The following is a 15,055-nucleotide window of genomic DNA, read 5'->3' as shown; positions in this document are numbered from 1 at the left end:
CGAGAAAGGTCAGGGCACGTCCAGGGGGACGAGGGCGAAGAAAGGGGCCGGCTCAGCGCGCCCCCGCTTCCCGCACCCATGGGCGGACTTTCCCCGCCGGGCAGCGACGGGAGCCGCGCGTCTTTCCGCGGGGCCGGGAGGAGGCGGCCCGGGAGGGGGCGGGGCGCCGCCATGCAAATCAGCTCCTCGCAGCCAATCGGCGGCCGAGCCGGGCGGAGCGGCGGGGCGCTCCGCGGGGATGAGCGCTCGCCTCGACGGCGCGGGCGCTGCGGCGGCACCGCCACCTCGGGAACGGGATCGGCACCTCGGGAACGGCATCGACACCTCGGGAACGGCACCGCCACCTCGGGAACGGGATCAGCACCTCGGGAACGGCACCGACACCTCGGGAACGGCATCGGTACCTCGGGAACGGCACCGCCACCTCGGGAAACTACACCGGCACCTCGGGAGCGGCACAGGCACATCGGGAAACAACACCGGCAACTCGGGAGCTGCACAGGCATCTTGGGAGCGGCATCGACACCTCGGGAACGGCACCGGCACCTCGGGAGCGGCACAGGCACCTCGGGGAGCGGCGCGGGCGGAGGGACACGGGACGGACCGGACTTCCTAGCCCGGGAGTGAGTACCTGCCGGGGCGGGGGCGGACGAGACAGCGCTTTCCTCGGGGGCCAGGCAGTGCCGGCTCCTGGGACGGGGGCACAGCCGTATTCCCGAGCTGTCCCGAGCATCAGCGGCAGATCCCGGCCGACAGCGCCCGGAGTTGCTGTCGGAGGGAGGGAGGAAAGGCAGTGCTGGGCAGCGCAGGAGCCCGGGCTGGCCGCCCCTTCCCGGGCTGTCGGGGCTGCCCGGGGCTCGGCAGGGAGCCCAGCCCAGCCCAGCCGGAGGGGCCGCGGGGCGTGCGGGGCGCTCGGCACCTCGGTTCTGCCCAAGAGTGGACGAAACTGCCCCTTTTGAGTTATGTGGCGAAGTCTGAGGGCAGGAGAGATGATAGGAAATGCCTTAGGCTGGCCGTGCTCCTCGCGGAATGCAAAAGGGATGGCCGGGTTTTCACAGGGTGAGAGAAAAACTTTCAAATACGCGTCTTCTCATCCAGTCAAAACGGATGTCTGCATTTCCACTGCCTTGTGTGTCTGGCTTAACAAGTATTATTAATACTGTATTCGTAGTGCTCTTACATGGTTATGAATAGCTCCACAGCAGATTTTACAGAAGATTTGGCTTATATGCAAAATATAATAGCTTTTCCTTCGTTCTTGAGCATCGTCATGGGCAGATCTGGAAGTGGGTGCAAAACTTAGTGTTCTTTGATTGCTTCCTATTAAATTGATACTCATTTCCTTCCTACCAAGAACTGGCACTCGTGTATTTCTGAGATAACTACATGTCACTCTGTGATACTGAGAAAGGAAATGACTAAAATAACTGCTCTGTCCAAAAACGGACACTTGTACTTCTTGTTCCTGTTCTTTAGATGGTATTTTAGCAATTGTCTCTTAAGCTGTCAGGTATCAAAATGGCAATATATGACTTTTTTAGGATGAGAATACAATTTGAATGATGATGCTTTCTTACCAGTGCTGATAGTCACTATTTAAATAGTGGTGAGACTACAAAATGACCATAACTTTTTTTTTTTTTTAATTCAAAACAGACCAGAGGTCTAACAGATGAACAGAATAAATTCCATCATTAGGAAAGGATGATTTAGGTGTCCAATTAATCTGATGATCTTTTTCTCATATTTTTTTCTCTGACTGCCTTGTATGCCCACTGCTCTAAAACTGAAACTGCGTGTTCAGTCATATGTTATCTGGTTTTGGCTGGGGCTAAAACTGCAAGTTAAACTCTGTTGTTGAAAGACATCTCGATGAAGAAAGTAAGCATGGTTCAGAAGATCTCTTGAGACATTAAAATGAGGAAAATGTAGCACCTTCTGGGCACTGCAGATAAACCTGATGCTATGGGATGCAACTGCATACTCTTTTAGTCCTGGAGAATTTGGGTGCTGTGGGATTAGGCTCCATGTCTGACATCATATAGTAACAGTATACAACAGTAACCAAGACCTGCTTCAGAAAGAGAAATGATAGTTGCCATTGGTGCATAAATAATAGAGAAGGAAGAGAATCTGCTGAGTGAAAAGAGTCACCTAAATTTCTCCCCAGCATGGGCAGCACTGTGTGAATATACACGTTGTGCTGGACACACTGGGGGTGAGGCCCACTGAACAAATCCTGGGAATGCAGAGCCTCTGTGGGACTGTAAGGCATTGCTCTATCCATTTGGTGCACTGTTGCTGTGCATCTAAACCAGGCCTGAGAGAGGTTTTTGTATCTTCTCTCTTTCCATCAAGGAAGAAGGTCCCGCAGTGCTCCCACAGGGAAATTGTCCAATTTTCAGCAAGTCACAGCCAGTTCAACATAGTCCTTGTGAAAGAAATTGATTACTTTGCGTGTTTCCAGTGTCAACACAGGGATCAAACTTACCATTTTCCTTTTCACAGAAAACTCCTTTTATGTGTTGGAGTACTGTGTTTCTCTCCCTGGTCTTCTGAACTAATTGACAATAACTCCTTCAGCTCCTCTTTCTCGAAGAGTGTATTTTCTAAATTGTTTGGAGACAATGCCAAATATGTTCCCTTTGACTTTCCTAATGCGATAACTGTTTCAGGATGTACTTTTCTAACTGAGGCCTTATCTATGCCAAGCAGAGTAAAAACCAGTCCTTCCCATGCCATCTAGTATAAGACATGAGGTTTTGTTTTTTTTTACAGGGACATTATATTGTAAACTTGTTTTGTGGCTTGCAATCAGCTATAACCTCACCAATGCTTTCCTGCTGCCAAACTAGGTGTTTCCTACATTATATTTGTGTGAATAATTTTATCTAAATGTGCCAGGCTTGTCTAGATTGAATTTCCTTTTATTTTTGTTAATTCTTCTCTTACTGTCAAGATCACCTTAAATTCTCATCATTTCTCTTCCCCTGCCCCCACCAAATGCTTGCTTCTACTCCCTTCCAGTTCACTGTCACCTGGAGACGGTACAAGCTCATGTTTGGTTCCACTCTCCAAGTCACTAATGGAAAATATGGATAACCTCTGGGTGTGACAGGTACCCATCCTAATGCTGCTGTGTTCAAAACCAGTTGTGATGGTGAGAAGACAACTTCTGTGTCAATTATGAAGGTGCTGGACCAGATACATTTTTCTATTATCTTTTATCTGGCCCATCAATTTTCTTTGACTCTGGTCATCCCTGTAGTTTAAGGGTGACAAAGCAGAAATTACTGAGGCAATGTTAACTTGATCCAGGAAACCCATATCAACACCAAATCTGGGGTTACCACTTTTTGCTGTGGAGCCATTTTTGGTTACGCTTGCATTTTGGGTTATTCCCCAAGATGTGGCCATGAACCAACTCCAGCAAGAAACATCATTCCCAGGAAGCAGTCTAGGGCTGGCTCCTGGGAACCCCTTCTTGTGTAGTGGGGGAAGGGGGTGCTCCACATGAGGGGAGCAAAGCAATTTGGTTTTTATCTCTGCTTTGATAGGCTAGATGAGATACCAAGACACTCTACACAATCAGCAAGAGCTCTCACACAGTGCTTGGCACTTACATCTAGGTCATGCTTATTTCATTTTATCAGAGAGAATGATGTCTCATATCTTGACTTCAGAAGGCTTATCATCTGTGCAGCTCTTGCCTAATCTGCTCTGGCAGTTAACCCATTAATTGCCAGGCTTATCCTCAATAAACTCATGTTTGCAAAAGTCAAGGAGTTACTGCACGCTCCAGCTTCTCCTGCTATGCCTTTTCTCTGTGCTGTGTTTGTGGTAGTGACAACTCACTTACTTTTGAAAGCAGAATAAAGCTTGCTTGAGCTTTTGATATGCCCAATCAGGTGTGTCCCTAATTACATCTATATCTTGTCTCAACTTCTCACTGGTGCTTTGAGTAGGCCTCTAAACACCCAGGGGCTGCTAAGTAGCGTAACTGCTATAAAGCCTGATGTGTCCTGGGGCTGAGGCTGTGGGTATGCTGTAGGGGTTATTTCCTGGCTGGAACCTGGTGCAGGTACAGTTGTGTAGATTTTGCAATAGAGTCTCAAACTGAGCATCATGTGTACCGGCCCACATGACCAACTACCTAGAAAACACTTTGTATTTAACCTCAAAGGAATTTTTTTTAAAGTCAGGAGCACTTGGTCTCAGATTGTAACACTTTATCACAAGCCTTAAATATATGTGCTTTTCAAAAAATAATGCAGTTGTGCTAATTTAAAAACACCAGTAGAACATGTTGCTTCTGACTGATGATCACATGCAACCTCACATTTCTATTTGCATACCAACATAATGTCTTAATCACTTATAAATACCACTGTGTGGTAGCAGTAGTAGTTATACAAATGCGGTATGTGCACAGCTATTTTGCTGAGCCAATGTGTTCCAGGGAAGCCGAGTTGATTAATTAGGTAGTGTATATACTCACGGTGCTGTAGTGCCAGCACTGCCTGTGAGTGTGTTGGCTGATTGCCCTGCACGGTGACCTGTAATGATGCCGAGCTGTAGTAATTGCCAAGAAATGCATGGATGCCTGCCTCACTGTTTATGTTAGTGGTGTGGGTCTGTCTTAACCATTTGCCAAGCCCTTGGAGATACAGTTCACACTCCCCTTGTCTCCATCTCGGCCAATTTTACCTGAAGACCTTAGTGTTGCAAACTAGTGAAGATGCAGAAACTTTTTTTGTCTACCACCCTGTTACAATTGCTCCCCACCCCACCCAACCAACATCAAATCTAGTTACAATTGTTCATTTATGTGACTTGTGAGGAAAAGGTCAAGAGGAGATATGGAGAATCCATTTTATTTGTCCACTGTTGAAAATTTGTCAGCGGTGATCCATAGCTTTCCAGTGAAAATTTAGACATCCTAGTAAATAGCAGTCATCCATGTAAAACAAGCTGACTTCTCCAGTGCAGGGATAATGTTTACTCTCGTGGCTATTGAGTAATAACAAGTTAAAACATCAGATTTTATCTCAGTCTTATCATAAATGTGTGGAAAATGGCATATTATAGTGCATTTAAAGCACACCAGCAGCGTCTCCTAGTTTTGGTACTGTCTGGGAAAATTGATAACCAGTCTATGGAAAATACCAGGATGGTTAAGTCTGTTCAGTACATCTGAGAAGTATGCGATGCACTCTAGATCCCTGAATTTATAATATGTTGTCGTACAGAAATCGAGAGTTCCTTTCTATTGAAGAGATTGAATACTGGTAAAGAAACAGATATGTCAAAGAAGAACCTCCAAAGCTATCAGTATTCTAGCAATTATTGCCTTATTTCTTTGAATGAGAGGCAACAATGTCAATTAATTTCTCCCCCTCCCCCAGGTTTTTCCTAGCCTTTATGATAGGAAAGGAACCACTGGAGACTTGGAGATTCTGCCAGATGCAGAGGTAGCCTGCAAAGAATGGAGTCATTCCTACTTCTCTGAATATATCAGCATGTAATAAACAACTTGTCCTGGCACAAACAGAGAAATTGACACTTCATGCAAGCTTTTGGGATAAAATAATGCCCTGAGACATTTGCAACTGCAGATATTTGTCTCTAGGGTGACAGAAAGTATAAAGGTGGTGTTCTGCTGTACACCAGCTCTGATCAGCATACGAGCTGGGTAGTGTAGTCTTCAGATACACTTGGCAACTTCTTGATGGATTTCTGTAGTTTTATAACTGGCATTCAATGTTAACTGATGGACTTTATTTCCTGAATACATTTTATCTATTTTAAATATTGTGAAATCCAAGAAATTTCAGAGAGGATAACTTCCTTTCAGTGAGGCCACAAAAAGATTTTGAACTGCTGATCTCTGTCATAGTAGTTAATACTGGAGTTAGTACTATGATCTTAGAATAGCTTGAAAAGGCAAACTGTCCTAATCATTAGATTATATTTTTTTTTTTTTGTTTCAGGCTCTTACAGAGAAAAGAGAGAGAAAAAAAAAAGAGTAAATTGAAAAATTCAAGCCTACTGTGCCATCTGTGATAGGCATGGTTGGGAAGACAAGGAATTTAGACTGAAAAGGTGACTAGTACTCTGCTATAAGCCAATTACTCTTCTGGAAAGAGGAAAACCTACTGTTTAAAAAAAAAAAAAAAAAAAAGAGTATTTTTCCCAAGTTAAATAATATTGTCAAATCTATTATTAGAGAACAGATACCAAACAAAAATATTAAACCTGGCCTAAGACAATTGTTTACAAAACAGATAGTTACTTGAAAATTATTAAATCTGAAACTCCAACTCTTAAACAAAAGGCTTCAGCTTAATTTAACACCTTTTTTAACCTATGCATGACTTGCATTTTAGTGCAGCAGCAGCAGTACTCTATTTCCCTTGGAATGCAGTGTGTTCAATTCAGCAAGTCCATCTGCGTAGACTTCCATCAATACTACATCCTCTGCAAGCCGTATGGGAAGTTACTGAAATGTGCTGACACACACTTAGCTATGAAGTAATTTTGCCTAAGAGCAGGTTATTTCCCAATTGTTCACCACCTGTTTTTTGGGTCACATCTATGGTGTGTCATGCAATCAAAATCACATGCCATTCAGAGCCAGGATGAGCCACGTGGGTTTCTTTTACCTTCCAAGGGCAAGAAGAACTACTCAGAGAAATTATTTTTAAACTGACTTGTTTTGAAATATCTGTTGTTCCTCAAACAACTGAAATAAAAGCTTCATCTTTGTAGGGCCCACTCAAGGCTGAAAAGATTACTGACTAGAGTTTTGGTAAGCCATAAGATGGTATTAAGTAGCAGCTGCCATTTATGAATGCTGCAAGAAGGAAAAATGTACACTCCCTTCCTTCCCAGCATCTGGCCATCAAATATGGATGCTGTGCTGAAGCTGCTTCATCATTTCACCATTTTCCCCCAAAGTCTGATCACAGAATCACAGAATATTCTGAGCTGGAAGGAGCACACAAGGGCCATTGAGCCCAACTCTTAGGAGCCCATATGGTGATAGAGTGTGGATATACAACTGTTGAAGCTGAAATAAACATTAGTATGTTACTCACTTGTTTCTATGGAAATAACTTTTTATCTTTAGATTATTTCTACATAGTTAACAGGCTTCAGAACATTAGCATGGCAATGTTTGTAGACTCCCTTTTGTATGTATATGGGGCTAACATAAAGGAGGTGTAGGCATATGCATAGTTTTTGATTTCCAGAGTGGATTTTCTTTCTTGTCTGAAATCCCATGTTAAACACAGTTGTCTGGGGCTGCAGTCTTATTGCAACAGAACAATTTGTATGTTTCTCATGCATCATGGGAAAGCTTGTCACTGTGATGATTAATACCAGTAAGTATCACAGTAACATGAAAAGATGAGCACTGAACCTGCCCTCGGCTGACTGTACTTGCTGGGTATCTGCCTTCAAAGTTATAACCTCTGCAATCATCACCTGGCCTGTATTTCCTGTGTGTGTGTTTGGGTGTACACATCATGATGGACTGCAGAAGGAACTCCATTTTTACAAGGACAGATTTACCTAGCCCAAAGATACAAATGTGGAAGCATGTTCCAGTTTGAATATACGTAGCATTTTAAAATAAAATAAAACTGACAGCTAATCTATTAAACCTCACACTCTTAGAATTAAGGCAGTTATACACTTGTAGTTGTTACTCCATAGTAGCTGCTGTCTTAGTATTCTAATGTGTTAGATGTCTCTTATGTAGACTTGTGCAAGTAGCTGAATATATTCAATGTTCATGGTCAAATTAGCAAACTTTTTATCTAAGGCTGATCACCAGAACAATTTAGACTGGACCTTTGGACATTGTCTAATCCAGGCCTGCTCAAAATGCTCACAGGCACTTTAGGTTGCTGAGGGCCATGTCAAACAGAGTTTTAAATATCTTCAAGGATACTGATTCCAAAATTTTCTGGGCATCTTTTCCATTGTTTCTAAATGTTTGCGGTTTTCTTCTTTTTTTCCTTCTCCCCTATCTCGTATCTGGCTGTCTCTTCTCTTGTTTCTGCTTAGGTCTGTTGCATCTTGTGCTATTGCTGTACATTTCCATGAAGGGTCTAGCCTTGCATTAAGAAGTTAGTGATGGCAACAAGATCTCCCTTGAGCTTCCTGTTTCTCAGGCTGAACATTCCCAATTCTCTCAGCCTCTCTTCATATGTCAGGTGCTCCAGCACCTCTGACAACCTCTGTGGCCTGCCCTGAGCTCGTCTCAGTGTGTCTGGTGAGTAACACTCCAGATGTGGTCTCTCAAGTGTCAGACAGTCAGACAGGAGGGGTCTCTTTCCTTCCTCACTTTTGCTGGTCCAGCCTGGATGCATGACTCATGTTCCCCTGCACGCCTACCAGCACACTGAGGTCCTGCAGAGCTGCTTCCCTGTCAGAGCGCCCAACTTCTGCTGCTGCACCAGGCACTGTATGAAGGGAGAGACTGATGCTCATTTTACAGACTGAGGTTTGAGGCTATCCCTAACAACCAGGAATGTACCATGTACTAATATATTGCCATTCTAATTACGAGCAATGCAATCAACATATACGTAGATGCAAAGTAAACTGAGTAACAACAGCATCTGATAAAGGAGGCCAACTTCTCTAAACCATGATTTGTTAAGTTGAAATGTTTCAAATTGCTGCTCCCCCTTGCTCTCTCTGCTTGTTTATTTCAGCTCTTTAGTGTCAGTTCTGTCCCTGACACCATCCAAGGAATGCTTGGAAGTTATTGTCTTCTCTTGGGAAGATCTGGTTCCCTCCTGTTTGAAATGAGAATTTGAAATAGGAAAAGACCTCTGTGGTGATGTTACATTCCAGCCTGCTGTTTTCTTTATGTAAAAAATCCTGAAATTCTGCCAAATTGTATGTTTCTCAAAGCAACAGTTTCCAAAAACCCCGAATAAATTTGCTATGTATCTTGAGCAAAAAGGTGCTCAAGAAAGCTGAAATTCAAACATTTTCTTGAACCTCACAAATCTCTTTGGCCAAATACTGCAAATGCTGACCTATAGAGTACTTGAGCATGTTCAGTATGGAGCTGAACAGGTGTCCTCTGTAATTTGTTGTGTTTGTGGCCTAATACAATGCTGAAATACAGGCATAAAGTTACTCACTTCCTGTGCTTCCATCCTGTCCAGGTACTGTAGATAAGGAAGAGCATCTTTAAATGTGCAGATGAAGTGAGAAGCAGGCTAGGTGAAGCACTTTAGAAACAGAGTGTAAAGACAGGACTTGGGGAGAATGAAAGAAAGTGCCAAAAGTCCCTGATTTTGCAGAACTCTGAAGTCAGGCCTAAAGAGATGGCACCTACTTGTTAGGACAAAACCGTGAACACTTTAGCTCTGGAGACATATCCCAGACAGGTACAGATCCTCAATGGAGAGTTAAAAGATACTAATGTTGGGCACCTTGAATGTAAATTTTGGTACATATGTAAGCTTTTAGAACTAAGTATTGGGAAGCTGGGAAAACCCAGGTGAAGACTGTAAGTGCAACTGCAACTTGATCCCTCTGTTCTGCTTACAACTAGACTCTACTGGATCTGCTGGATCACAGAGGTTGTGTATGATGCTGTTCATGTCACTGGAGAGGAGCTCTTCACAAGTTGCCTTGATCCATGTGTTCATTCACTGATGTCCAGCTTGTTCCTTCGTGATTTTACTCAGCAAAGCGCTCAAGGCTTGCAGCAGTGACTGAAGTCAGAAGGACTTCTGAACATTTCAGGTACAAAGAATTGTGCTTAAAGTGTTTCAAGTGGGCATCATAACTCAACAAGAGTGATAATATTATCCTGAATGATTGGGCTGAAATCTGACTGTGGGGCTGTTAGATCTGCCTTTCCCCAAACTACTGGTAGCAGTTTATGGAACTTTACAAAGATTTTGCAGGCGAAATCCCTAACAAAATGAACAGTAGCAACACAGTCAATGAGACAGCATGAACTGATTGATGCATATTAAATTTTATCTTCTACAACTTTTATTCAGCCTGTACAGGCAAAGACTTGGTGGAAGTGACAGTGCACAGGCTAGTGTTTAATTGCATGATCTTCCTGTGTGCAGGCAACATTGTGGTGCAATCCAAGGCAACACTTGACAGCTCCTTACTCTTCTTTTAATATTTGACTTTTTAACTTTTCCTGTTGTATTAAAAGAAAGAAAAAAACAATATTTTTAGAGATGCTGCAGAATTAATATACACATTAATTTACTATGGCATTAGTATTTTCATGTTGTGAATTTGCTTCTCCATTTCTTCCTGGGGGAGGAAGGGGAGACCTACTCTTACAAAATTAAATTATGAGTTTATTACACAAGAGCTTTACTCAGGGCTTGCTTGACAAAGAAAACATGAACAGAAAGTGAAATCATTGTTGAGGCAGTTGTTACTATGCTCTGTAGAAGGCTGATGAAATTTCATTTTTCTTAAGTTTAAGGAGTGGTAAGCACAAAGTTCACAGAATTGCAAAATTGTTAGGGTTGGAAGGGACCTTGGAGATAATTTAGTCCTAATCTCCTGCCAAGACAGAGTCACCTAAATCAGGTGACACGTGTCCAGTGGATTTTGAATGCCTCCAGAGAGGGAGACTCCATGAGCTTCCTGGGCAGCCTCTGCCACCCTCAATATAGAGAAGTTCTTCTTCATATTGAGATGAAACTTCTTGTGTTTTAGTTTATGGACATTTTTTCTTTGTCCTATTGCTGGGTACCACTGAAAAGAGTCTGGCACCATCCTCTTGCCACCTGCCTTTGACATATTTATATATGTTGATCAGATCATCTCTCAGTCTTCTCTTCTCTAGACTAAATAGGCCCAGTTCTTGCAGTCTCTTCTCATAAGAGAGATGCTCCGCACCACTAATTGTTGATGTCTGATACTCTATGCTCAATGATAGCATCTGCAATCACTAAAGTCGCTTTTTTCTTTTTTCTTTTCTTTTTTCTTTTCTTTTTTCTTTTTTTTTTTCTTTTTTTTTTTCTTTCTTTTTTTTTTTTTTTTCTTTTTCTTTTTCTTTTTTTCTTTTCCCCCTGTCTGGATACTTTCCAGATGGGGGAAAGTAGTAGTATTTTTTAAACATTTCTTTCCCAACTGTATTGATAAATTCCATATCTTCTTCTGAGAGGCTTCTTAGTATTCTCCCAAGAAAAGCAAACATAGAATGAGGGAAGCCCTGTGACATTTTGGGCAGTTGATGTAATGAAGGATCAGGAGGTAGAGGAGATTTCTCTAGTGAGCAGCAGTGGGAAGTGTTTGGTTATTAACAGGTCTACAGATGCTGAACATCCTGATGCTGAAGGCTATCAGGAGTCTGGTTTTCCCCTCCAAGTAAAAGACTGGCATTTTGTGGGGACTTTGGGATTGCCCTACTATTCTTTTTGATTTGTCTTCAGCATTTGTTGTCTTCCTTCCTGCAGTTTTTGTTTCTAGCCTTTGTACTTTCTAGAACAGTGTTCTAGCAGAGTTTTGGATGTGATATCCATCACTGTATAAAATCCTGTGAGCAAATTTAAAATCTGATATTTTGGGTTATCTTTGATGAGTTACATTTGTTATCTATTATTTAGTTATCACCATGATGTGTGTTAGTTACAAATTTTCAACTCTTTTAACCAATATTTTAGTTACTTCAAACTCATTCCTCCTGTTCCTATTTTACAGGCAGGATGAAAGACCGTTTAAGTGAGCTGCGTGAATTTGCCGGGTTACACAACCAACAGTTTTCTGATAGTGATGATGATGAAAATTCACCACAGGATATTCTCCTTTATGAGACGGATTATGCCTTGGAAATTCTTCATAAGGACATACAGAACATCCGGACAGAAAATGACCGCCTAAAAGCGGATGTCAACCGCCTCAGAAAGCAAAACTCCCGCTTCCTTACTTCCATGCGCCGTCTTAGCAGCATCAAACGAGATACTAATTGTATTGCCAGAGACATTAAGAGCCGTGGAGAGACCATCCACAGGAAACTGCAGATAATGAGAGATTTCTGTGAAGATGCCATAACAAAATATGGACCTATGTCTGTCATTGCCAGGGTGGCAAAGAACCACTACGTTGACCTCATGCACACATTTCAGGATGCTATGTTTGATTACAATGCAACAGAGATGAACCAGCGGGAGAACTGCAAGATTCGGATTCAGCGGCAGCTGGAGATCATGGGCAAAGAGGTTTCTGGACACCAGATTGAGGAGATGATTGAGCAAGGCAAATGGGATGTCTTCTCCGAGAATCTCTTGTCAGATGTCAAGGTAGCTCGTGCGGCCTTGAATGAGATAGAGACGCGCCATAAGGAGCTGGTGAAGTTAGAAGGTCGCATTAAGGAAGTTCACGAGCTCTTTCTGCAGGTGGCCCTGCTGGTGGAGGAACAGGCAGACACCTTTGATGTTATTGAGATAAATATGCAAAATGTTGAGGACTATGTAGGAGATGCTAAAGATCAAGTGAAAAGAGCTTTGGAATACAGGAGAAAACATCCCCTCAGAACAATCCTCTGCTGCTGCATATCATGTTGCAGAAGGTGATGGTCCCACTGGAGCTACCACAGACTGACTTGAATGTTTTCAAAATCAGGTGTTCTTTCCAGAGACTTTTCTGTAACGACAAGCCCTAGGAATAGGGGTCATATTTTGCAGTTGGTTTTGTTGATTGCCTTTTTTAATAAATGTGCTGAAGACTGTTTCTATTTATGAACTCGTAGAAATGTTGATAAAACTATTTTTAATCTAATTTTTATTGAAAGGTCCTGTTACTGTAACCAGAGGTGCAATATATCTGCAGTGATATTCACTTCATATAGGCAAGAAAGAAGAATGAATAATTTATCCTAGGGAAAATGAATACTTTCAAAAAGTAACTTTATTCTTATTTGTCGAAGTGAGGCTGCAGGTGGTGAAACCTTATTGCCTGGGGCAACACAGTACACCACAGAATCAGGAGGTTTCAGTTTTAACTAGTCTGGAGCCTGCTTGATGCAAATTTGACAAAATACTGAGCAGGACACAGAACTAGTTTCTCTTTCAACTTGATTTCCAGCTGTCTGGAATCTTAACAGAAGTGGCTGCACCTTAAATGATAATATGCACATTTTGCTCTATTTGTTTGCAAGTGACTGCTTTTTTCCATTTTGAGTACCCAACTCTCTCAAGGTGGCTAAAAGCACTGCAACACTGAGGCATCTCACTCACTTTTAACTTGAGCCACTCTCTGGACTTTCAGTTTCAAACCTGCTGTACTTTCATGTTCTGATGCATTTTTCTGCCAATTAACATTTCAGCCAGAGGAGAAACATGGAGTAGCCTTCTGCAGAAACATCCATAAGAAGCCAACAGCTGTGGGGTTGAGAAAGCATTTTAGGGTCTCCTGTACTGGCACATACATAGAAGCAGTTTTAGTGGAATGACTGGCCTGTCAGTACACTTTTATTTTTTATAATCATTGACCAAATATGGATTTTTAATATCTATTTTTAATAGGATGAAGGATTAATTTTTTTTAATATGCAATTTTACTGGTGTACAAAATTTTTGACTTTTCTCCAATTATTGGGAAATCTCCACCTGGGAAAGCAAATAGAACTTTTTCTTCAGTACATCTGAAGAAGAAAGAAAACAATTTCATGTCATTTGAGTGCTCTTTTCAAGCTTAAAGGGAAACTCTCCTTTTGTGCCCTTACACAAGGGCAAACCAGTAGGTTTGGAGTATTCTAAGGAAATAAAAAATGTGCAGCCCTGGTAAGCACTGAGCACTGTCAGTGAAACATATTCACAAAGTCTGGTGATTGATCACAGCTCCTGCTTCTGGAGGTTTCCCAACTATATTTCTTGGTGGCTTCCTGATACGCTGTGATCTATTGCTACCCTTTGAAATAATGCAGGACATTTTTTCAAAAATTATTTTTTTTTAACTGATGGTCCTATTTTATCAATTTTAATAAATATATTTCAACATTTCAAATATTTTGTATTTGGGAGTCTTCCTCAGATGTGCATAGATGTACATCTTCATGCACCAGTTCAGTGAAACTTTTCCCTTACCTTTGGCACCTTGATTTTATATGTGAAAAAATCTCCAAACATTTCTTACTGTTTGTATTAATATAACAAAACAGCAAAATAAACTTCCAACTTCCAAGCTTTTATATCTTACTGGGAAACAATTTTAGCCAGACAGGCTTTTTTACACAAACAGAAACTAAAGGGATGACTCTTCTCAAAAACTGAGTGTTCCTTTTTCTGTAGCATCTGTCTCTGGTTACATGGAAGAGTGAGAAACACCGATATCCCAAACGATAAGATATTTTGATCTTCAGTGGTGTACTGGTGATATCAGTATTATGCTTGTCTGAGGACCTCTCCAGTGAGGTGTTCAAACTTAAAGTTGGGAGAAAGGAGGATGATGAACTGGGACCACAGCCAGTGGCTTTGGTGCTACTCAAGAAGACAAAGTTGTTTACTCTGTAGGTACTGCCATTAAGTCAGTGAAACTGTGTATTCATAGAAAAATACCCTAAACTCTGAGAGTCAGCATGTGGGGATAAATCAATGAAGAATGAAATAATGTATTTCTTTTTACATGCATGTTCCTAGCACTTGCCAATGTTTTTGATAAAAAATATGTACTTTTTTTTTTGTGCTGGTTCCTTTTTTTGCATCTACAAATGGAATAAAAGATTTAATAAGAAAAAGTGAAAGTGCAGTGTTGTGCATTGAACCTGCAGCTCTGATTAGTTTTTTGCATTGTCAAAGTTTAGTTTAAACTTGCTGGATTAAATTATGAGTTGGTAAAAGGAGATTAAACAAGGCCTAGGAAAAAAAGTCTTCCTAATATTTTTTGCCATGGTAAATGAAATATGTTGCATATTGAGACAGACTTACTTTTTCTCCCTAAAGACCCCAAGAAAAATGAGTTTCATGCATTCTAAGATGATTCTCTAGTTAAAAAAAAAATCAAATTTATTCTAGCAGCTCTGAGAAACCTTGATGATTTCACTAGTAGA

The 15,055-nt window shown here is 41.6% G+C and overlaps 1 protein-coding gene across 2 annotated transcripts; it reads left to right on the top strand.

Moving 5' to 3' along the window:
- The first annotated feature begins 320 nt into the window (after window positions 1-320).
- On the top strand, window positions 321-14,737 carry STX11 (syntaxin 11). 2 transcript variants are annotated; one of them, XM_083857822.1, is made up of 3 exons: window positions 321-623; window positions 9,581-9,774; window positions 11,710-14,737. In XM_083857822.1, the coding sequence occupies exon 3, from the start codon at window positions 11,715-11,717 to the stop codon at window positions 12,579-12,581; it is 867 nt and encodes a 288-aa protein (XP_083713948.1). In that variant the 5' UTR covers window positions 321-623; window positions 9,581-9,774; window positions 11,710-11,714; the 3' UTR covers window positions 12,582-14,737. The 2 variants fall into 2 exon arrangements, with proteins under 2 accessions (XP_083713948.1, XP_083713949.1); XM_083857823.1 differs by lacking the exon at window positions 9,581-9,774.
- Window positions 14,738-15,055: the final 318 nt, after the last annotated feature.

The sequence above is a fragment of the Zosterops lateralis genome (assembly GCF_965231275.1).
Source record: "Zosterops lateralis genome assembly, chromosome: 3".
NCBI lineage: Eukaryota > Metazoa > Chordata > Aves > Passeriformes > Zosteropidae > Zosterops > Zosterops lateralis.
Note: the sequence above shows the minus strand (reverse complement) of the source record. Positions and strands in the feature narration are given on the sequence as shown.